Source organism: Cavia porcellus, unplaced genomic scaffold (assembly GCF_034190915.1).
Source record: "Cavia porcellus strain 051 isolate PalLab524CR breed Dunkin Hartley unplaced genomic scaffold, mCavPor4.1 scaffold_15, whole genome shotgun sequence".
NCBI lineage: Eukaryota > Metazoa > Chordata > Mammalia > Rodentia > Caviidae > Cavia > Cavia porcellus.
Genome location: NW_026947498.1, coordinates 59,693,258 through 59,718,823, shown reverse-complemented (window position 1 = coordinate 59,718,823; position 25,566 = coordinate 59,693,258). Strand labels below are relative to the sequence as shown.

The 25,566-nt window shown below is 36.6% G+C and overlaps 1 protein-coding gene across 5 annotated transcripts in view; it reads left to right on the top strand.

Moving 5' to 3' along the window:
- Window positions 1–25,566, top strand: part of Usf3 (upstream transcription factor family member 3) — a 93,604-nt gene that overhangs the window by 52,719 nt on the left and 15,319 nt on the right. For all 5 annotated transcript variants that reach the window (XM_013151784.3, XM_063224986.1, XM_013151782.3 and 2 more), the window contains one exon: window positions 22,171–22,253. In XM_013151784.3, coding sequence (XP_013007238.1) covers window positions 22,171–22,253 — 83 coding nt within the window. The remainder of the gene's footprint in view (window positions 1–22,170; window positions 22,254–25,566) is intronic.

The following is a 25,566-nucleotide window of genomic DNA, read 5'->3' as shown; positions in this document are numbered from 1 at the left end:
GATGGAGATAGGAAAGAAAACCACTAAGCAAGGCAGACAATTAAACAGAGTGGAAAGATAAAGAAGCAACAGCAGAAAGATAACATGTCAAAAATAAACCAGTATATATCAGTTATAACCATTAATGTAAATAGCCTCAATTCAGCAATGAAAAGAAACAGACTGGCAGAATGGATCAAGAAACAACATCCAATCATATGCTGTCTACAAGAAACCCTTGTAACCCAAAGGGAAACTCATAGACTGAAAGTCAAAGAATGGAAAACAATACTTCTTGTAACAGGAACCCCCCATGAAGCAGGGGTAGCTATTCTGTTTGCAGACAATGTGAATTTCAAACCAAGAATGATCCAAAGAAGATAAACAAGGTCACTACATATTAGTTAGAGGAAAACTTCCAAGAGGAAGAGTTAACAGTCTTAAATATTAATGCACCAAATTCCAAAGCATCCAGCTATATGAAACAAGTATTGACAGAAATGAAAAATTAAATAAGTAATAACACAATTATAACAGGAGACTTTTTTTTTTGTCTTTTTGAGACAGGGTCTCTCTATGCAGTTGAGGCTGGCCTTGAGCCCACTTTGTAGCCCAGGCTGGTCTCGAACTCACAACGATCCTCCTGCCTCAGCCTCCCGAGTGCGGGGATTACAGGCATGAGCCACTACTCTTGGCTTATAACAGGAGACTTTAACACACCATTGACACAAAGAGACAGATCAACCAGACAGAAAATCAGCAAAGAAATAACAACTGAATCACACCTGTGAACAAATGGACTTGATAGACGTATACAGAGTGTTCCACCCAACAACATCAGAATATACATTCTTCTCAGCAGTACATGGAACATTCTCTAAAACAGGCCATATAATAGCCCACAGAACATAGTTAAGTAAATGCAAAAGAACTGAAATTATCCCATGCATGTTGTCAGATCATAGTGCCATGAAACTAGAAATTAATGATATAAGAAACTGCAAAAACCCCACAAACACATGGAAATTGAATGATACACTCGAGCAATCAGTAGGTCACAGAGGAAATTAAAGAAGAAATTAAACAATATATACAAGCAAACAAAAATGTAAATATAACTTACCAGAATCTGTGGGATACAATGAAAGCAGTCCTCAGAGGAAAATTATCGCAATGAAGTCCCACATCAGGAAAACAGAACAAACACAAATAAACAACCTGATGCTACACCTCAAACATCTAGAAAAAGAAAAGCAAGTCAAGCCCAAAATGAAAAGAAGGGAGGAAATTAGAAAGATCAGAGCAGACATCAATGCAGTAGAGACTAAGAAAACAATCCAAAGAATCAGTGAATCAAAGTCTTGGTTCTTTGAAAGAATAAATAAAATTGATAAGCCCCTAGCCAACCTTATTAAAAAAGGAAAGAAAAATCTCAAATTCATGTAATAAGGAATGAAAAGGGTGAAATCATTACAGACTCTGTGGAAATACAGAAGATCATCAACACTTATTTCAAAAACCTTTAGTCCCATAGGTTCTATGTAGAGTATTACGTTATCAGCCCATAATAGTTTAACTTTTTTCTTTTTTATCCATATTCCTTTTATTTCTCTTATCTAATCCCCCTAGATAATGTTTCCAGAACTACAATGAACAAGAGTAGTGATAGTTGGCATCCTTATCTTGTTCCAGAAAGCTTTCAGTTTTGGACCATTTCATATGATGTTGTTTGTAGGATTATCATAGATGACTTGTATTAGATTGAAATAAATAAAGACCTATTCCAGTTTCCTGTAGGGTTTTTTTTTTTTCCATAAATGGGTGTTAGACTTTGTCAAATGCTTTTTTTGGTGTTTATTGAGATGATCATTTTTTTAAAAAAAATGTTCTGTTAATGTAGTCTATTACATTTATTGATTTGCATATATTGATCCATCCTCGCATCCCTGGGATGAATGTTACTTGGTCATGGTGTGTAATCTTGATGATTTGCTGTGTTCTGTTTGCCAGTGTCAAATACTGAGAAATTTTGCATCTGTATTGCAATAGATTAACATGTAGTTCTAGATGTTTGAGGTGGAGCATCAAGTTATTTATTTGTGTTCGTTCTGTTTTCCTGATGCGGGAATTCACTGCAGTAAATTGCAATAGGCTGACATGTAGTTGTCTTTTTGGCAGTCCTTCTCTAGGGTAGTGTCGGGGTCGCTCCCGGCCGGCAGGAAAGACACACGACAAAGTCTGGCGGTGTGCAACCTTGCCTTTATTTATCTCCGCGTGGGCCCCGCGAGGCCTCCACTCTGCCACCAGCCCTTTCTCGCCGGTGGACTTTTTCTATCTCTCTCTGTGCTTTCTCTCTGTGCTTCTCTCTTGTGGCGGGAGAGGCATTTACTTTTATAGGGTAACAGTGGCCAATCAGTTCAAAGCGCGCGATGCGGGCTGATTGGCTAACATCAGTTGTTGCTAGGCAGACTATTCTATTGCGCGGGCTGCTTACGTCGCCAGGGCAATCAGGGGGCAGGAAGCAGGCGCCAACTTGACTCACTCAATGGGAGGGGCAATCTAGCTCAGGCTCCGCTCCCACCCACAGGCCCTATGTCCGCCAAGTAAGGCGACTGGTGTTGGCCGTGGCTCCCAACAGGGTAGTACTTGCTCCTAGGAATGACTTTGGGAGTATTTCTTCCTTTTCAGTTTCATTACATAGTTTGAAGCATAGTGGCACTAGATCTTATGTAAAATTCTTATAGAATTCAGAAGTGAGTCTATCAGAAGTTGGCTGTTCTTTGTTGGTAGCTTTTCTTACTGCCTTTTCAGAGTAATAGACTGATACTTGTCTAGAAGTTTTATATCTTCTTGATTCAGCTTTGATAATTCATGTGTAGCTAGAATCTGTCCATTTCTTCTGAATTTGGTTTCTTATCACATACAGATTCTACAAATAGATACTGTTTATCTTCTGGATTTCTTGAGAATCTGTTATAATTTCATCCTTTTCATTGTTAATGGCATGGATTTAGGCCTTTACTGATTTTGATAAGGTTGGCTAAGAATTTATTTTATTTAATTTTTCAAAGAACAAAGTCTTCAATTCATTGATTTTTATATTATTTTCTTAGTCTCAATTGTACTAATTTCTTCTTCTCTGATCTTTGTAATTTCTGTCCTTGCTCAGGCTTTGGGTTTAATTTGCTATTGTATTTCTAGAACCCTATCATCTCTGTCTAATCTAATTTGTGATAATGGATGTTGTGGTCCCCTATTATAATTGTATTAGTGTCTGATTTTTCATATCCATTAGTGTTGTTTTATATACTTAAGTACACCAGTATTTGCCATATATGTATTTTTGTGTGTGTGTATATGATTATTATGTCTTCCTTTTGGATTCTTCCCTTAATAAGTATATAGATACCTTCTTTTTATTTTCTGATGAATCTTGGCTTGAAATCCACTTTACAAACAGAATAGCTACCCCTACTTTTTTTCTGGCTTCCTGTTTTTTCTGCATTTCCATGGAGGATTGTTTTCAGTTCCTTGACTTAAATCTGTGATTTTCCTTTTGAGCTAACCACTTAACAGTTTTTCCATGCTTGGAAAGTTTGTGTTTACCTCAAGTATCACTCAGGCAACACATTTGTTTATATACTGACTATCCCAAGTGTCGCTCAGGCAGTTGTCATTTCAACCATTCTTGATTCTTTTTTTTTTTTATTGGTACCAGCGATCGAACTCACAACTGCCTGCTTGCAAGGCAGGTACCTATGCCGCTGAGCTAAATCCCCAGCCCCCATTCTTGATTCTTGTAATGAGTAAATTTGATAAAATTGTCATTTTTGTATATTATAAAAATTAATGAAAAAATGTGCAGTCTTTTTTGGATTTGTTTTAATTTTAAAGGGGGTAAAATTAAACACAAAACAGGACATAAGAAAGCAATGTAAGAGATATAAATTTCAGAGCTAGATGACCTGAGATCTTCACTATCTTATTGTCTCTTGTTTTCTTCCAAATAGTTGTCCATGTCTTCACATACAGAGGTTTCATATAAAACAACATACTATAAAACTGATCTGAACAGAATGAGGAAGATGTTTTAGGTCTTCAAAACCAGACAACAGGGAAGTCACCAGTGACTGTTGTAGAGTCTCTTGTTCTCTTCAAAATAGCTGTCCATACTTTCATGTATATTGAAGTTCAACAAAACAAAACAGGCAGCGGGGGAGGGGTTGCTTGGTTTCTCTGCGCTCCTGGTCCCAGTAAACGCTGGTGGCTTCCATCCTGGGCCGCCGTGGCCAAATGTGCAAGTTATTGATCATCTTGTATTCAAATAATTGGAGTGGTCAGTAGTTAAATGCATTTTTTGTTTGCAACGTATTATTGGATCTTGTTTCTTGATCAATTCTGCTAGTCTGTTTCTTTTGATCAGTGAATTGAGACCATTTACATTAATGGTTATAACTGACAGACAATGAGTTATCCTTGTATTATGTTATTTTTCTGTTGTTGGTTTCTTTTTTCCCCCTCTTGTTTAATTATAGGCCTTACCTGGTGAATTCATTCTATTGGGATAACTGAAATTGTTGTATTCACTGTCTCAAGTACAAAACTTGGTGAAGTGTTAGTAGTCATGAATTTCTTTACATCATCCTTATCATGGAAATATCTTAATTCTCCAGGAGTTTTTTGTTTTTTTTTTTTTTTTCCTTTTTGAGATAGGTTGGTCTTACTGTGCAATTTAGGCTGGCCTTGAGCTCACTTTGTAGCCCAAATTAGTCTTGAACCCACAACTATACCCCTGCCTTAGCTTCCCAAGTTCTGAAATTACAGATGTGTGCTACCATGCCCAGTTAATTCTCCATCAATTTTAAAAGATAATTTTGTAGGATACATCAATCTGGGTTAGATCTTGTTTTCTTTTAAGACTAATCATGGATATTTGGAGTTTTGTATTTCTTACTTATCTGTATATGAGGTATTTTTCCATACTTGAAAAGTTTTTGCTTTTACTTCCATGAACAGGTTTTTTATGTTTTTGAGCTATCTTCTGATTCTTCATTGATTCTGGTTAATCTTGCATTAATCATCTTTGCATCATCTGACAGCTGTTAGGTTGATTTTCCGTGATCCCTTGCTATTCTTAAGATGCATTTCATTTGGTGATCACTAACTACAACCCCGCTTCTAGATCTCGTATTCTGTTTTCACATTGCTTGACTCTCATGCATATACTTTCAGTGGAATTTGTAATCTTCTGGATTTCTATTTGAGTCTGTTTTATGAAATCTCATTCTTTGCTATATTGAGTACACAATTCCCATGTCTTTCCTAAGTTCCTGTGTTTTTTAATTTGTATCTACTCTAGACTCATTATCTATTTCCTTCATTATTGTCATCATCTCTTTAATTATCTATGTAATTATTTCTGTTTTGGTTTTGTCAAGAGACTTATGCATCTATTTTGTTAACTCTACTGCTACCATTTCAGGAAGTTCAACTGGGTGGCTTTTGGTTTCTTCCACATCAGTGCTCTCTGAATTTGGGCCAGTCTTGGGTACTGGGTTGCACATTGCTTCTATGTTTTCTTACTTTCTATTTAAAATTTTTTTTTCTGCATTAAAACTTGTAAATTGCTTAGGGTAGGTAACTTTACTATTAGTATTGAGACCTCTTGAGGAAATGACTACTTTTCAGAGATGTCTTCTAGGTGTAGCTGACTTTGTCCTCTGATTCTGTCCAGGATCCTGCCTTTTGTGTTTATTAGAGATGAAAGATTATAGCCTACTTGGCCTAGCAGCTAGTTATTTTTGTACTGGGCTGTGTATTATTTATGACCCTCAGGCAATCTAGATAGTAGCATATAAGGAAAATTAACGGATCACAACAACTGTGTCACCTTGGCTAAGTTGTACAGTCAGTAATAATAATAGCATCAAACACAGACTGAAAAATGTCAAACTGTGATAACTAATAATTAGCCATCTTGAACCCTGGTACAAGATTTATAGTTATATAACAAAACCTGAGACAAGTCTGAAAATTATATGCAGTAAATATCCACTCAATAGAATGATTTTACCCTAAAGGCAGAAAATTTAAGAGTAGAGGAAAAAGCAGAGAAGTGAAAGAAGAAAAAGAGATTAGAAACAAGGTTGAGGGGCCGGGGACTTAGCTCAGCGCCTAAGTGCCTGCCTGGTGAGCATGAGGTCCTGAGTCCGATCTCCAGCACAAAAAAGAAGCAAGGTTGAGTGGTAGAGGAAGATTTCCCAAGTCTTTTTTAAAATTTTATTTTAGAGAGCAACTAAGCAAAATAAAACAGATTAAAGCCAATCAAAACAAGACAGTGTTACACAGGATTTTAAGACAAGATAATAGGAATCAGCATGGTTACCATAATGCTGCCCATACCTTCAGACATACTGAAATCAAATAAAACAGAAACAGGATAGAATCCATAGAAACAAAACAGTGAATGCAATATAGGACTTTAAAACAAGATAATAATAAATCCAAAATGGCTACCATAAGATAAATTGTTATTTTCAAAATAGCTGCCCATGTCATCAGACACAACAAAACAGAACAAGATAAAACAGAATAATACCCAACCAAACAAAACAGTGAGAATGATACTGGATTTCAAAACAAGATAGCAGGCAATTAACAATGACCATCACCTTCAGAAGGAGATCCTCCATATGTGCTACACTGCATATTGTTATCCTCTGAATAGATAATCAGACTACTGGCTTTAGGCCTGCAGAGTCAGTGAAACACTAAACAGTACAAGCATTAAATTGTATTTTTTGTATTCTACCTCATTAGCTATCATCACAGCCTGTGTATCCAGGTCAGCTGGTTGCTTATGGAATAAGAGGAAAAATGTTCATTCTTCTTGTCTTCCTGCCTGTGTGCCAAAAGGGGCTGGCATCTGACTCTCTCCCAGTCAGCCTACTATGGTGCCCACACACAGGAGGTCTTAGTGTCTTGTTCTCCTCCCCCACAGTCCACAAATGGCCAGAGGAAGATTGCCCAAGTTTTAAAAAATTGTTGAAGAAGGCATGAGGGATGGAAAGACGTATTTAAAAACAACAAAACAAAGCAAAAAATTAAAAACAGTGTTTCCACACACACACACCAAAATCAAGCAATTAAAAAAAAAACAAAAAATACATAAAAAATGAGAAGAATATATATATATATATATATTTTTTTTTTTATTTAAGAGGAAAAAGAGAAAAACACAAAACAAACCAAAGCGGCGTAAGGGTACACGCAATACAGAACTACAAAACAAAACAAAACAAAACAAAAAAACATAACAGTAAGAAATTACCTGCTAGTAGATTACACACTATCTTCTTGAAAATAGTTCCTCAAATCACAGTATCAAAGAACACAAGGTGGACATTCAAACAGGGAGATTGCAAACAGCTGTGTTCAATGTTCCAAAAACATTGATAAAGTCAGCTATTTAACACCCCCAAACACACTTGCTGTTATATCCGTTAGAGCTCTTTTTCTTTTTTTTTTTTCCCTCTCTTTTTTAAAACAAAATTTACACATCTTGGATTTTATTACTCCTTAGTGCTTATTACTTTCTTTGGGGGGGGGGGAAGAATACAGTCAAATATGGCAAAACAAAGCTGTCAGTCAATACCAAGGATAGACATAGCACATAGTGTAGAACAGAGTACAAGTTTATCAACAATGGTTATCAACGTTGTCCCTTGTTTCCTTAAAAAGAATTGTCTATCTTATTAGATATTATAAAGTTGGACAAAACAGTAGAGAACAAGACCAATAAAACTTAGGCATTGTAAACATTACAGGACTTCCAAAGAAGACAATAGTCAAACCAGAATGGGTATCTTAGTGAATCTTATTGTCTTCAAAGTAGTTGCCTATGTCTTCAAACTTGATACTACATATAGAATGGAACAGAGTCTAATCAGTCAAAACAAGATCGTGGGAGTACTACAGGACTTCAAAACAAGTTAATAGGAAATCGAAAAGAGTTACTATTTATATATCCTAATTTTTTTGAATTTTTTCTTTAATTAAGACAAACATAAGAAATGACTAAATAATTTTTTTTGAAACAATAAGGGGGAGATTGAGATAAAACAGGACATAACAATATAACAATAGAGGTCACAGCATGACTGTTTCAACAACCTAGTACTTCACCACCTTATAACCTGACTTAATAGTAGTTACCATAGTGTCTTTTTCCTTGAAATATTTGGATAAAACTTCATATACTCTAGCTTCAAATATTTTCATATCAAGAAGCCCAGAATAAAGCCTTTCTAATTAATGAGTGAAAACTTTATAAGGCTTCAAGGCCACCTAATGGGGAATCATGATTACCCCATATTTTTATATATTTGAATCATTATTTACATTAGGGAAACTATTCGGTATTCACACATGCGAGATTGATTTATTTCACTAATGAGTATGGTCTCAAGCTGCGCCCATTTATTGATAAATATCTCAATGTGATCCTTCTTTATAGCTGAATAAGAAGAATATATTTCTCCATGATTTCAAGCCTGTGTTTGCCTTCTGGGGTCTACAATTTTGTGATAATGTCCAATGGAAGGCATGACTTCTCTTGCTGATAGATGAAGGTTGCATTCAGAGCCCAGATCTATGGAGAATAATCCCAGCAAGCTGGTAATAGGATTAGTGTGGGGTGCTGGTTCTGGGACTTTCAAATCCATAGAAATTCAGCTTGACTCTTACCTCTGGTCATAGGGAAGAAGCCTGAGTCATTCACCTTATAGCTCTGGCTTTGCTGGCCTGACCCCTGATCTTGACCATGGACATATCTTATGGTTGTCCACCTATTCTCTATGGGAGTGTAACCCTGGCAGGCCTGCGATGAAGCCAACCTGTGGTAGTTTGACCCTTCCCTAAAATGGCATCCAGCTAGTAATCACTGTGTCCAGGAGATATGGCAATTGCTTGGACTGGAGTCACTCACCAGCTGCTGTAGTACACAGCATCCACTGCTCTGTTCCACTAGCATATTTCTCCTTGGAGGACTGTGCAGTCACCCACTTTCACTGTGTTTCTGTAGATTTGATCTTCCTTTTTCTCACCTTGAGCCATAGCCAAGAAGAACGTGTATATATTGCCATTTATTTTCTCTGTGTTGTAGTCTTTCTCTTCAGTTTATCTATAGGATCTAATTTTAGCATCATATGCTTCCTGGCCCGGGGATCCACTTACCTCCTCCTTTTCTTCCCCAAGTTGTTATTTTCTAGCAACTGGATTCCAAATCTTGAAGAAAGTGATTTGTTGCTGATTACCATGCTGCCATCTTCTCAGAAGTTCATTTGTTGTATTTTAGTGAAGTGCACCTTTATTTATTTTATTTTAATTTAATTTAATTTTTGTGGGGGGGATTGAGCTCATAACCTCACACTTGCCAGGCAGGCCCTAATGCCACTGAGCTAAATCCCCAGCCCGACCTTTATTGTTTTTGAGAAGAATTCCAAGATGACTTGCATGTCATCTTCTGATTTCTGGTCTATTTGGACTAGTTAAAAAATAAAATATATCCATGAAACAACTGTTTTCAAGCATTTTTACCTGCTGAGGAAGTTCAGATACACTTGTCAGTAGAATCAAGGTTGTGTGTATGCATAAATTCCACATAGGGCAGCTGGCTAGGAGTGTGAGAAATGATGCATTGCAAACTGCAGGGTTATTTTGTTTTTCTTGAGACAGGTTCTGGCTCTGTAGTTCATACTGTCCTTGACTTCGCTGTGTAGCCCAGCCTGGCCTCAAACTTGTGGTGATCCACTTTTCTCAAGACTGCAAGTCTTGGGACTGGGGATATAGCCCAGTAGCACAGCACCCACCTGGGAAGCACAAGGTTCTGAGTTTGATCCTTGATACCTAAAAGAAAAAAAAAAAAACAAAACCGCAGGTCTTAAACTTTGTGTGAGAATAGTCTGAAGTTTAAAAAAAAAATTCTTTGATTATAAGAAGAAATGTGAAAAATAAATGCTGTATTCAGTTGTATCTCAAACATGAAAAGTACAGACTAAAGAAGATAAACTTTTTTATTATGTTTGTTGTTTTCTGTGTTTTGGTTTCTGGAAACAGGGTCTTATTATCTAGCCCAGGCTGGGTTTGAACTCTTAACCTGTGTACCCCAGGCTGGCCTTGAATTTATGATTTTCCTTTTGTCTCAGCCTCCCAGATGCTGGGATTACAGGTGTGTGCCACCATGCCTATTATATTTACTTTTTAAATTATTTTGGGGGTAATTTTTAAAAAAGAGGATAAAACAAAGCAAAACAGAACAAAACAAAGCAGAGCAGAGTAAAACAATGCAAATAACACATGATTTTAGAAAAATACAGCAGAAAGTCAACAGTGACTAACATAATGTCTCTTGTTTTCTTGGAAATAGTTGTCCATACCTTCGCACACAATAAGTTAATACAAATCCTAATAGTATAAAAGCAATCGAAACACAAGCAATCAAAACCAAGAATAAAAGGATTATGGAATTTTGAATCAAAATAATAGGAAATCATCAGTGACTATCATGGTGTCTCGTTTTCTTTAGTGTAGTAGTTCATACTATCAGACATAATAAAATCAATTCTTATAAACTCTTTAGGTAAAGTTCTAGGTATATATAAGCCTATACATGTACATCTATCCTTTCTGTATTAGAAAAACAAAACAACAAATAAATAACTATAAGAGTCCTAAAAAGTTACAACGTAGGCTTTCAAAACAAGGTGATAGGAACATAACATTTTTTTGTTGTTTTGCATAGTTATCTTCAAAAGTCTTACTTGAATTATCAGATATAGTTATGCAAAATTGATCTAACCCAAGGGATGTTACCTGTTTTGTTCCAAGAGATAACAGAATTAGTACTATAATCATCTTAGTAATCTTAAGTGTGTATATACAAATTTATATCTTTTTTCTTCTCCTTCATCTTTTCTCCTTTTCCCTGTTATTTTTTCCTCTTTGAGCAATTTCTTACCCTTTCGCAATATTTACATATGTGAGTTTGATTTATTTCACTTGTCAGTGTAGTTTCAAGTCGCATCCATATACTTATAAAATCCTCAATATGGTCTATCTTTATAGGTAAGTAGTGTTCCATTGTATCCATTCCTCAGTTGATGGGCATTTGGGTTGTTTCCAAGTTGTAGCTCTTACAAATTGTGCTGCTCTAAATATGGATGCACATATATCACTGTGGTATGATGTTTTCATTTCTTCTGGGAATATGCCCAGAAGTGGAATAGCTGGGTCAAATGGACCTCCGATCCCAGCTTTTTTAGATCTTTTTTTTTTGTCTTTTTCCTTTTTACCGGTACCAGGGATCGAACTCAAGACTGCCTGCTTGCAAGGCAGGCACTTATGCCGCTGAGCTAAATCCCCAGCCCTGATCCCAGCTTTTTGAGGAACCTCCACACTGATTTCCACAGTGGTAGCACCATTCTGCACTCCCACCAACAGTGCAGAAGTCTTCCTTTTTCCCTACAGCCTCCCCAACATTGTTACTAGTGGTTTTCTTGATCTTGGCCATTCTTTCTGGAGAGATGGAATCTCAGTGTTGTTTTAATTTGCATTTCTCAATGACCAATGGTGTTGAACATTTTTTATGTATTTATTTGCCATTTATATTTCTTCATCTGAGAAGTGTGTATGCATCTCAGATGCCCATTTTTAGATTGGGTCTTTGATTTTCAGGGGCCTGATTTTTTAAAAAATTCTTTATATGTTTTAGATAGAAGAAGTCCTTTGTGTGAGGGACAGTTGACTAAGATTTTTTTCCCAATTCACGGGTTTTCTTTTCACTCTGTTGGAGATTTCTTTGGACATGCAAAAACTTTTTAGTAAGACAGGATCCCAGTTGTTCATTCTGGAAAGTATTTTCCATGCAGTTTGATTTTTTTTTTTGTTCATAAATTCTCTACCTACTCCTATGTATTCAAGATTTTTACCTACTTTGTCTTCCAGTAGATTTAGTGTTTCTGCTTTAATATTTAGATCTTTGATCCATTTTAACTTTAGTTTAATGGAGGATGATAGGCATGGGTCTAGTTTCAGTTTTCAGCATATGGAAAACCAGTTTTTCCAGTGCCACTTATTAAAGACACTTATCTTTCTTACAGTGGCCCCTTTGTCAAAGATAAGGTGGCTGAGTGTATTTGTAGCTGTGGTTGTATCTTCTGATCTATTCCATTGATCTTCTGGTTTGTTTTTATGCCAGTACCACGCGGATTTTAGCACAGTTGCTTTGTAGTATAACTCCAAGTCAGGGATTATGATGCCTCCTACCATGCCTTTGTTGCCCAGAATTGCCTTTGCTTAGTCTAAATCTCTTCTGCTTCCAGATCAATTTTAGGAATGATTTCTCTAGATCTCTAAGGTATGTTAATGGTATTTTTTTTTTTTTTTGTCTTTTTCCTTTTTATCGGTACTGGGGATCGAACTCATGACTGCCTGCTTGCAAGGCAGGCGCTTATGCCACTGAACTAAATCCCCGTTAATGGTATTTTGATTAGAATTGTATTAAATCTGTATTTTGGGAGAACGGCCATTTTTACAATGTTTGTTCTTTCTATCCATGACCAAATAATGTGTTTCCATTTTCTGAGATCCTCTTCAATTTCGTTTTTCAGAGTATTGTAATTTTCTCTGAAAAGATCTTTTACTTCCTTTGTTAGATTGATTCCTAAGTATTTCGTTTTTTTGGATGCTACTGTGAAGGGTGTGGTTTTTCTTATTTTCCTCTCAGTGAGTTTGTTGTTTGTGTAAAGGAATATTATTGATTTTTAAGTGCTAACTTTGTATCCAGCTACATTGATGAATTTGGTTATCACATCTAGAAGTCTTTCAATGGAATTTTGGGGGTCTTCTATATAGAGTATATAGAGTATCTGTCATCTGTAAATAATGATAATTTAACCTCTTCCTTTCCTATCTTTATCCCTTTTATTTCTCTCTCTTGTATGATTGCTCTGGCTAATATTTCCAGAACTATAGTGAATAGGAGTGATGATAGTGGACAGCTTTGTCTTTTCTTGATTTTGGAGTGAAAGCTTTCAGTTTTTGACCATTTACTATGATGCTGGCTCTTAGTTTGTCTTAGATGGCTTTTAGCAGATTGAGGTAGAGACCATGTATTCCAGTTTTTTGTAGGGTTCTTATCATGAATGAATGTTGGACTTTATCAAAAGCTTTTTCTGCATCTATTGAGATGATCATGTGATTCTTATCTTTGGCTCTATTGATATAATTGATGTATTACTGTTATTGATTTGGATATGTTAAACCATCCCTGCTTTCCTGGGATGAATCCCACTTGGTCATGGTGTATAATCTTCTTGATGACTTGCTATATTCTGCTTGCCAGTATTTTATTGAAGGTTTTTGTATCTATGTTCATTAAGGAGATTGGCCAGTAGTTCTCTTTTTCGGTTGAGTCTTTCTCTAGTTTTAGTATTAGGGTAATACTTGCTTTCAGCAATGAGATAGGGAGAATTGCTTCCTTTCAATTTCATTGAAGAGTTTGAGGAGTTTCGGCATTTAGTCTTCCTTGAATCTCTTGTAGAATTCTGCAGTGAATCTATCAGGACCTGGGCTTTTCTTTGTTGGTAAGTTTCTAATTACATTTTCAGTCTCACTAATTGAAATTGGGTTAATCAGCAGTTTTACATCTTGATCCAGCTTTGGTAATTCATATGTTTCTAGGAACCTGTCCATTTCTACTATGTCATCAAACCTATGAGAGTAAAGGTTTTCAAACAGGTATTGATGATCTTCTGTTTTTCCACAGTGTGTAGTGATTTTGCTCTTTTACTTCCTTATTGCCTGAATTTGAGTTTTTTCTTTCCTTTTCTAAAATGAGGTTGGTTGGGGCTTATTATTTTTATTTATTCTTTCAAAGAACCAACTCTTTGATTTGTTAATTCTTTAGCTTTTTTTTTTTTTTTTCCCCTTAGTAACCAGGGATTGCACTCATGACTTCGCACTTGCCAGGCAGGTGCTTAAGCCACTGAGATAAATCCCCTCGCCCTCGATTTGTTAATTCTTTGTATTGTTTTCGTAGTCTCTATTGCATTGATTTCTGCTGTGATCTTTCTAATTTCCTCCCTTCTGTTGGCTTTGGGCTTGACTTGCTCTTCTTTGTCTAGATGTTTGAGGTGTAGCATCAGATTGTTTATTTGTGTTCATTCTGTTTTCCTGATGTGGGAATTCACTGCAATAAATTTTCCTCTGCAGACTGCTTTCATTGCATCCCACAGGTTCCGGTAAGATGTATTTGTATTTTCATTTGCTTGTAGATATTGTTTAATATCTTCTTTAATTTTGACTGTGACCCATTGGTTGTTCATGAGTGTATTATTTAATTTCCATGTGTTTATGGAGTTTTTACAGTTTCTTTTGTCATTAAATTTCTAGTTTTATTATAGCACTATGATCTGATAACATACATGGGATAATTTCAGTTCTTTTGCATTTACTTGAGCATGTTCTGTGGGCTAGTATATGGTCTATTTTAGAGCATGTCCTGTGTACAGCTAAGAGGAATGTGTATTCTGATGTTGTTGGGTGGGAAACTCTGCACACATCCACTAAGTCCATTTGTTCACAAGTTTGATTCAATTCTGTTATTTCTTTCCTGACTTTGTATCTAGTTGATCTGTCTCTTTGTGTTAAAGGGATGTTAAGGTCTCCTGTTATAATTGTGTTATTGTTTATTTGATTTTTCATTTCCATTAATATTTGTTTTACATAGCTGGGTGCTCCTGCATTTGGAACATATATATATTTAGGATTGTTATCTCTTCCTCATGAAGTTTCCCCTAACTAGTATGTAATGACCTTCTTTATCTCTTCTGATCATTCTTGGTTTGAAGTTCACATTGTCTGCAAACAGTAGAGCTACCTCTGTTTATTTTTGGGGAGGGGGGCTCCTGTTGCATGAAGTATTGTTTTGCATCCTTTGACTTTTAGTCTATGAATTTCCTTTTGGGTTAGATGGATTTCTTATGTGCAGCATATAGAATGGATGTTGTTTCTTGATCCATTCAGCAAGTCTGTTTGTTTTAATGGGTGAATTGAGGACATTTACATTAATTGTTATGGTTGATATGTATTGGCTCATTTTTGTTATTTTATCTTTGTGCTGTTGGTTCTTTACCTTTCCCCTCTCTTTAATTGTCTGCCCTGCTTTGTGGCTTTTTTCTGTTGGTGTTCTTGGAATTGTAGTTGTTTTTACGTCTATCTAGAATATCTTTACAGGATTGGTTTAGTTGTCATGAAGTTCTTACCTGTTCTTTGTTGTGGCAGTATCTTATTTCTCCATCCATTTTGAAGGACAGTTTTTCAGGGTACACCGATCTGGGTTTGAAGTTGTTTTCCTTTAGGATTCTTCACTGCATGCTCTTCTTGACTTCACTGTTTATACTGAGAAGTCTGCTGTGATTCTGATAGGCTTTCCTTTATAGGTAAACTGTCTCTTTTCTCTAACAGCTTTTACTATTCGATACTTATGTTGAATTTCTGGGATGTTGATTATTTTTGTCTAGGTATAGATTTATTTTGACTATTGTTAATTGGAATTCTATCTGCTTCACTACCTGTATATCAGTTTCCATGTTTGGGAAATTTTCTGCCTCTATTTCTGTAAGTAGCCTTTTGATATCATTTGTGTTGTCACTTTTTTCATTTACATCTATCAATCATATTGTTTTTCTTTGCATCTTCTTGCAACTATTGAATTACTGTTTCCTGATTAATTGTTATTTTTAAAAGATCTTTCCTTTCTTGTTCAGTAGCTACACTCTTGTTTTTTAGATCTGAAAGTTTATCTTCACATTCATTCAAGTGGTTTTGCCAGCTTTCAATGGAATTTTTTATTTCCTGGAGTGCTTCTTGAATCTGTTTCATGCATTCTATTCTTTCTTAAATTGTTCAAGCAAGATTGCCATCTTTTTGCAGTGCTCCTGGATTTTTAAAAACTATATCTTCTTTACATATGTTCAGCATTTCTTTTATTATGTTTATCATTTCTTTTTTTACCTGGGAGATTATTTTTGATCTGAGTTCCTTTACAGCTTCATGGAGTTGCTTCTTTACTTCAGTTGCTATCATTTTACAAGTTTCAAGTGATGGTTTACACTTTCTTCCGTGTCCATGTCTCTTAGGCTTTTTGGGATGGGCTGGAGGTTTGACATTACATTTTGCTCTTCTGTTTTGTCATTTCCCTGTATTCCTCCGGTCCCTAGAGGCACTGAAAGGCTCCCCAGATGGGGGGTGTGTACTGGGTGGACCTGCAGCCCTTTCTACATGGCTCATTGATGCTCTCTGGCTGCTTGAGATCACTGGCAGGGCCCTACCCGGTCTAAGTTGTGTGGTATGACTAAATGGTATATGGAGTATACTGGGCAGGCTCTCAGCTAATATGTGGCGCACCAAAGCTCCCTGATTTCTTGTGTTTTCTGGGTGTGGCTCGACCAGCCTCGGAGCAAAGACTGCACAAATAAGTAGGGATTGCTGTGGTGGGCTTCAGCTCACACATGGCGGCTCCCAGCTACCTGGAGGTTGCTGGGCAGGGCCCAGCCAGGAACTCAGTGATGACCTAAAGGTCCCACAGTGTTTGGGGATGCTGGGTAGGGGCCTGCCATATTCCAGGCAGAGTCTTGCAGCTCCACACCTAGGTAGGCATCACTGTGGTGGGCTTCAGCTCACACATGGCGGCTCCCAGCTACCTGGAGGTTGCTGGGCAGGGCCCAGCCAGGAACTCAGTGATGACCTAAAGGTCCCACAGTGTTTGGGGATGCTGGGTTGGGGCCTGCCATATTCCAGGCAGAGTCTTGCAGCTCCACACCTAGGTAGGCATCACTGTGGTGGGCTTCAACTCACATGCAATGGCTCCTGCCTACCTTGTACTTTTTTAAAAAAGAGAATAAAATCAAACAAAATGAAATAATAAAGTGAATCAAAACAAAATGATGAGAGGTACAGGATATCAAAACAAGATAATAGGAAATCAGTAATGGCTACCATAATATATTTTGTTATCTTCAAAATAGCTACTATATCATCAGACATAATAGAAGCAAACAAAACAAAATAGAATAAAACCGAACCAAACCAAATTGAAAATGATACAAGACTTCAAAACGAGATAATAGGAAATTGGCAATGGCTACCACCTTCCCTTTTTAGACGTTTCCTCTCTTTTCACTTTCCTAACATCTGTTGTACATTTTGGATACCACTAACTACAACATGATGTTCACCAGTGAGTCCAAATCATTTTACCCATGAGCAGGATCTCAGGTTGCATCCATTTACCTACATGAGCCTCGAGATTATCCTTTTAAATCGCTGAGTAGCTGTCTACTGTATAAAAATACTGTATCTTTTTTTCTTCATTCTGCAGTTGATGGGGAGGCTACCCTTGCTTTTTTCTGGGTTCTTGTCACATGGACCATTGTCTTATCTTCTCCAACTTTCAGCTCATGAATTTCTTTTCGAGTCAAGTTTGTTTCTTGTATGCAGCATATTGATGAGCTTTGTCTCCTGATCCACTCTGTCCATGTTTCTTTTTATTGGTGAGTTGAGGCTATCTACATGAATGGTTATGACCAACATGTACGGGCTCATCTCCACCATGCTGTTTTTCTGCCTTTGTCTCTCTACTTCTCCCCTATGTTCAATTGCCTGTTCTGCTCAGTGATTCCCCTCTGCCACTGTTTCTGGGACTATGGTCATCTTTATCTCGCTCTAGAATATCGTTCAGTACTGTTTGTAGGGTTGGTTTGTGATCATGAATTTCTTCAGTTGTTCTTTGTCATAGAAGTACCTTATTTCTCTATTAATTTTAGAGATATCTTGGAGATAGTAAAAGATAGTTCTGCAGCATATGTCAGTCTGGGTTGAAAGTTGTTCTGTTTCAGGACTTGAAACACTTCAAGCTCTTCTTGACTTGATGATTTGTGTTTTGAAATCTGCCATGATTCTGATGGGTTTTCTTTTATAAGTGATCTCTTTCTTTTCTCACACAGCTCTTATTTTTATTTTATTTTTTAGAGTAGAATATATTTATTGAGAGAAAGAAAGCTTCCATCTGAAGAGAGACAGAAGGGGTTCCATGTGGGTTGCCTCTAACAGCCATTAACAGTTTGTTCTTGTGCTGAATTTCTGGGATCTTGATTATTATATGTCTGTGTGTAGATTTATTAAGGTTATGGCTAGTTGGAGTTTTATATGCCTTACTTATCTGTATATCAGTTCCTTTTCCCATGCTTGGGAAGTTTTTGCAATTCTGTAAATAGTCTTGTTACATTATTTGTGTTGACCCCCTGTCCTTTTTCACTGACACATACCAGTCTGAAGTAATTTTTCTTTGCATCATCTTACAGCTGTTGAATTGTTATTTCCTGGTTCCGTATTATTTTTAAGAGATCTTTTCCTTTCATGATTGTTAACTGCAGTCCTGTCTTCAAGATCTGAAAGTCTATCTTAAGTTTTTTTTCAAGTGGTTCTGACAGCTTTCAATGGCGTTTTTAATTTCCTGGATATCTCTTTGAATCTATTTCATGCAATGTAATTCCTTTCTATATTGTTCATTCAAGGTACCCATCATGTTCCTTATGCCTCTTTTATATCTATATGTTCTTTAGATGTGTTCATCAATTCTTTTTTTGTACTGGGATTATATTTGTCATTTTTTCTTTTACCTGAGATATTATTTCTGATCCGATTTCTTTTACAACCTCATAAAGTTGTTTCTTGACTTCAGTTACTATCCTTTGAGAAATTTCAGGTATGTAACTTTCATATTCTCCCAGGTCTATGTCTCCCAGACTTGTTCTGTGTGGGATGGAGATTTGAGATTGCTTTTTGCTCTTTCATCTTGACATTTTCTTAGATTCCTCCAAATGAGCTGGTTGTGGGATCCCATGTGCTTCCTGCATTGGCTGCCCATCTGTGGTGTGGAGGAATGAGTCAGGCACCTGGATTTCTCCTGATCTAGTTTCCTGGGGAGTCAGTGGTGAGCAGGGCAGGCTTCTCCTGACACATAGCTACACTGGCTCCCTTCATGGTGGCAGGCAGTTCTTCTGCTACACTCTGGCTACTGTTCCCAGTGGCAGCTGGCAGGGTCATGGGGGGCATGACTTGCTGGTTCTTCAGGCCTGAGCTGCCTACTGGTCCCAATTGCTGCTGGCAGGCTCACCTTGGTATACTTTTGATACACATAATGATTACATTGATCACTGGGAATTTGTATATATATATATATATATATATATAATGTATAGGTGTCACATTTTCTTTACCTATTCATCCACTGCTACATGTTTAGGTTCAAAGTATTCTCTTTAATGCCTTTTAAAAATAATCCCTTAAACATGGAAATATTATAACATATCTAAATTCTTGTTTCCACTTCACCCTCCCTTCCCTTCAACCCTTGTTCCCCTCATTTGTTTCTATTTTTTCCTTCTATTCTTTTTTTCTCCTTTTCCCTTGCTTTCCTTTCCTCTCCCCCCTCCCTTGTCTCCCTTTCCAATTGAACATTTTCTTCCACAAGAGAAACATTTATAGCATTAATTGTGCATACTTTTAAAACTTGGCATATTGTGGACACTGTTTTCCATCAGGGACTACATGCAGATGGAAAAAAATTTGGAAATTAAAAGTCTTATTATTAGCCAGGCATGGTGGCACACAGCTGTCATCCCAGTAGCTGGGAATCTGAGGCAGGAGGATTGTTGTGAATTCTAGAGCAGCCTGGGTTCCAAAGTAAGCTCAAGGCCAACCTGAATTGCATAGTGAGACCCTGTCTCGAAAAGGACCCCCCCCCCCATATTATTGTAGAAGTGGTATCTTTCTTTCTTTAAGAAAAGAATCTTTAGGGGCTGGGGATTTAGCTCAGTGGTGTAAAGCACCTGCCTGGCAAGCACAACATCATGAGTTTGATCCCTGGTACCAGAAAAAAAAAAAAAGAATCTTTGGGAAAATCTTACTAATGGCACATTGTCTTAAACACGGGTGGAGTATTAACTGTTGCCTAGAGTGATTTATTACCTGTTTTTTTTTTTTTTTTTTACTTTTTGAGAAAGGATTTCATTATGTAGTTCAGGTTGGCCTTGAACTATGTAGTTAGTCCAGGCTGGCCTCAAACTCATAGTGACCCTCCTGCCTCAGCCTATCAAATGCTGGAATTACAGATGTGTGCCACCATGCCTAGCTGCTTACTACTTTGAAACCCATTTACAGTAAGTCGCAGACTTACAAATTAGTTCTGTTTCTAGAGAACATTTGTAAGTACACCTGTGAAAGTTTGTAACTCAAGTATCGGTAAGTCAAGACTTACTGTTACTATTGATGTCTTTTTTTGCAAAATTTTATTATATATTTTTGTTAATGAGTCAATATTGGGTTTTAAAAACTCATGCATTAAAAACATACACTCTTAAATAACAACAAATTCTATTGTTAGAAAATTCAGAAGAAAGATAAGCTGTATTTTACTGCCATTTTTCAGCTGCATGAATGAAATCTTGTATTTTATGCCATATGAATAAAATCTTTTTATTGGAATCAGCTGTCTCATGGGGCCATAAGAATGTTCAAAACAGCTATTAAGAGAGAGTAATTAGATACCATTGAAAAGTAAGATACCCTTATTGCTGGATCATGAAGCAAAAATAGATAAATGAACAGATAAATAAATAAAATCTATTTTTAAAAACAAATTCTATGCAGGCTATAATCTGAAAGATTGTTTGAGAAGCCCTGAAATTCTTTTTAGAAAATAAGATTTTGGAAACCTTCCTAAAAGAAAATAGCCAAGATTAATGCTTCTACTTAATAGTGTCTTATAGAAATTTAGGTAATTATCTTATATTCTTTTTTTTTTTTTTTTTTTTGTCTTTTTCCTTTTTATCAGTACTGGGGATCGAACTCACGACTGCCTGCTTGCAAGGCAGGCGCTTATGCCGCTGAGCTAAATCCCCAGTCTATCTTATATTCTTTTACCCTTAAGTTGTAGCATGTAAGGCTAGAATATTTCACACTTAAGATACTGCAATAGCTCAATTTCTTATATATTAAAAATAATCAAAGTCTATAAAGAAAACAAAACCAGTGCCCTTTTTTTGGATCTATTTTAAGCCAAACTAATAGCTGTTTCTATTCCAAAAAAATGCCCTCTAATTATCCTAACAGTATTTTAAGATTCTTTAATCTCTATACTTCCGCCATCCCTAGTACTGGAAGTTGAAATCAGGCCCTAGAAGCTACTAAACAAGTATTTCCCACTGGGCTACATCCCCAGCCCTTTATATTTTTTATTTTGAGACAGCATCTCCCAAAGTTGCCCATGTTGGCCTCATGCAGTGCTCTTGCATCAGCATCCTGAGTAGCTCAGACTACAGCATGTGCTATCTTGGTTTTTGGAGGGTTTTTTTGTTGTTGTTGTGTTTTGTTTTTTGGTACTGAGAATCAAACTCGGGACCTTGTGCTTACCAGGCAGGTGCTGTGCTGCTGAGCTATATGTCTGGCCTCTGTATGGGCCACCTTGTGCAGCTTGCTGGTGTTTTTTTAAAAATTTAATTATTAAAACTTTTAATAGTTACTTAAAGTATACTGGAATGATGGCCTAATAGTAATGGAGTATTATTCATTCCTTTTTTTTTTTGGTCTGTTTGAGACAGGGTCTAACTGTGCAGTTTAGGCTGGCCCTGGGCTCACTTTATAGCCCAGGCTAGTCTCCAACTTGCAACGATCCTCCTGCCTCAGCTTCCTGAGTGCTGGGATTACAGGAGTATGCCACCATGTCCAGCTTCATTCCTGTTTTTTATAATTTGAATGTATTATTGTAGATGACATATATTATAGATGATATTCTACATGAATATATGATAATTTCTATAAAATATTTGATGTATAATTATATATGATATTTACAATGCTAATGAAGGTGTTGCATTTTATAATATTAAAGACTTAAAATATTAAATTCTTAGAAATTTTATTTACTTAGTATAGTCACTTGTCTTTTGTAGATACTATTTGATAAATATTTCTTAGTGATTTTGTTACCTGCCATTTCTTTGCCAAGGGAAAATGGGGTACTTTGGCACAGTATTAAGATTTAATAAATAGATTTTTTCCCCTATTTAGTGGAGAGGCATAGAAAGAAGAAAATCAATGCTGGGATAAACAGGATAGGAGAGCTGATTCCCTGTTCCCCTGCCCTGAAGCAGGTAAGAATCCCCTCTTATTTTCATCATTACTGTGAATAGACAATTCCCTAAATTGATTTGGTGCTTAGAGTGATTATTTTTGTTCCCTGCTACATGAGGATTTTTTTTAAAGCTTCGTTTTTCAAAGTTTGATATTCTGTCTAGATAGAGATTTTCTACATTATCATTCCCTAGAAATTAAAATTTATAACATCGAGTTCCTGGTGGATAAATATCTATTGCATACTGCAGTGATACATTTTACTTTGTGATGCATAGCAGAATTCTTTGGATGACATCTAGTAAGTATTTTTACATTATTTAGCTATTCAGTGTTACCTATTGAAAGAAAGCAGTACTGTGTAAACTGGAAAAAAAATCCTCTTTCTAATCCTTGTTCGGTCATTCCCAGAGAAAGAAGACAGGTCAGTTTGAAGAACAAGATTTTCTAAGACATTTTTTGATGCTGTGTATTTACTCTAGTTGTATCATGTCAGAATTCCTAGCATCATGTCCCTGAAATGCCCCTTTGTGTTCCCAAGACTTGCTAATCCAAGGGGATTGTAATCAGGCAAGCACTGGGATTCCCAGGTAGTATTGTTTAACAGACCCTGGGAATTGAGCAAACAAATGCAGTCTGTAGAAACTGACTTCCTGCTTGTAAATTGTCAGGTATTCCTTGGCAGTGAACATGCTAATTACTTTTTTTTCCCCTGATACTGGGAATTGAACTCAGGACCTTGTGCTTGCCAGACATGCGTTTGTGTCTCTGAGCTGTATCCCTAGCCCCGACAGGTATTCCTTGGAATGCTGGTTATATTATAGAACACACAAAGCAAATGATGTCACTGCTATGTACTGGTTTCCTACAGTAGCTTGCTGCTGAGCAGTTCATCTAACAGCCACCACTATACTGTTATTAGGTGCTGTTATTAGGTACATCTCCCTCGTGGATTCTGCCAAAAGGTGCTGTTGTTGAGTTTGGTTGTAGAGACAAATTAGGAAAAAAAAACCCACTTCTATTCAAATTGAATTTCTCACTTTTCATTACATGTAGTTTTTTAAGACAAATGTAACATGCACATAGTTACAAGAGAACAATATTCAGTAAGCATCATTTTAAAACCATTTACCTGACTTTGAAGATTGCACCCTAGGTTTGGTTTACGTACAATGGCCAACACATGAGATTGTGGCGTACACAAAACTCTTCACTGTAAGCTTTACCAAATTATAGAAATGTTTAGGTTCATCCATGTTAACGATGGTTCTTTTTTTACTTTTCTCTATCTCATACTAAATAGTCCCTGTATTTATTTCTTTTTCCACACAGGAGGAATTTAGAGTCAATCATCTACCAGTATCTTACCTGGGAGTAACAGTGGTGCAGGGAGGAGTTGAGTTTATTTTCTCGTAACCTTTGTTTGTGCTAGGTCATGGCTGGGGACCAGAGTCTTCATACTTCCGTAGGTGAAGTTTTTCTTTACACAGTTTTCACTCACAAGCCTCTTGTCCTCTTTGTGTCAAGTATCCCTGAGGTTGAATACTCTGGTTCAGATTTCACAGAAAATGGACTTGTTTCCTGTGGTTGAGGCAGAAAAGTGAAATCGTCCAGCTGCAAAGGATATGTACGTGGAGATGAGGTTCCTGTATATTACTGTTTTAGTGAGAGTCTTTCAGTGAGTACCTCACCTCACCTTCTGTAGCAGCTGATGCTTCCCAGCGCTGAAACTTTCTAGGATTTTGGAAGGCCAACACAACTTGTTTTCAACATTATCTTCCCTGGCAAGGATTTACACTTCAGCTTCTTTTCATTTTCCCCTACTGTGTGGACTGAGATTTCTATAAAAGTATTCTGGTTTGTTCTTATTTTTCCATACCATAATGTGGAGTAGTGGCTTAGGAAATACTGGATTAAAATTTTATTTTCCTGCCACCCAGTACAATTTTATTTTCATGCTCTTGGGATTTTTTTCCTGCTCTTTTGGGATTCATTCCTCTAAGTTTTTCTGAAGACAGGACACCATAACCATTTCACTTCTTAGGTGTCCTAGAATGTGCAAAGAAGTCAGTAGATGGCTTCCAGAAGCAGAGCAGTTTTAAAGTTTTTCTTCACTATTGTTATATTTTCTAGCTCCTGTCTACAGGAAACAGACAAGGGCTGGCTATTACCAGGCTCTTCCAAAGTATTATATTATAGTGATTCCTACATGAAAAGAGGTACATGTAAAGTACTGGATTTATTTAATAATATACCTGATGACATAGAAGTTAACTATTCATTGCCACATGTACCAAAAACAAAACCAGAAATGACTGTTAAATAGGTCAAATGTCTAATAGTAATAATAAGTAAATATAACCATTCAAGAGAATAAGATAGACTTCTAAGTGCTGCGTGAAAGTGTCTTATTAAACTTTAAGTTTAAATAAAATGGTACAAAAATAAATAAATAAATAAAACAGTATAACATGCTATTTATAGTATCTGCTACCTGAATTTTTAAAAAAAGATATATACAGGTATGTGTCAGCCTAGAATATTTCTGGAAGAATATTCAAGTAACCTTAGGTTGATAGCCTTGGAACAAGATCTGGAGAGTTAAAGCAAAAGGAAAGTTACCTTTTGGTATATAACCCTTCATATTACTTAGTTATATGGCATATTATATTTAATGTCTATTAAGAATAAAGGAATGACTTGGCATACAATAGTCTTGTTGAGGAAATGGAATACACTGGGCATGACACCAAAACTCAATCAAGTGACATTTCTTTCTCAACTTATATAGGATAATATATAGTTTTGGTTAACAAATAGAGAATAATACTGAAATATGAAAATGTAAAGTCTTTGCATGGTCTTGAAGGCCCTCTTCCGGCTTGTTTTCCTATCATTCTTTCTGATACCCATCACTGTAGCCCTGCTCACCACCTTACAGTCCTCTTCCTACCAGGCCCAGCTCTATCTAAGGTTTTTTGCCTTCTGATCTTGATGCCTGCATCTTTTCCTCTAGATATAGGCAGGCTGTGACATTGTTACTTCCTTTAGGTTCTTGCTTAGGTAGCGGCTTATACAGAGAAGTGTTTCCAGAAATTTCTATACCAAAACATTCTAATAGAGGGTCCTAGTTCAGACCTCTAGAGCCAAAACACCATCAAATGAGGAACTTAAACAGCAAAAATTTATTTCTTATGGTCCTAGGGTTTGGGAAGTTCCTCGCCTGATGAACAGTGAGATCATTTGTCGCTTTATAAGGCCACTAATCATATTTGTGAGGGATGCACCCTTGAGATAGATGTTTTGACCTTTCAAGACCCCAACTCCAAATGT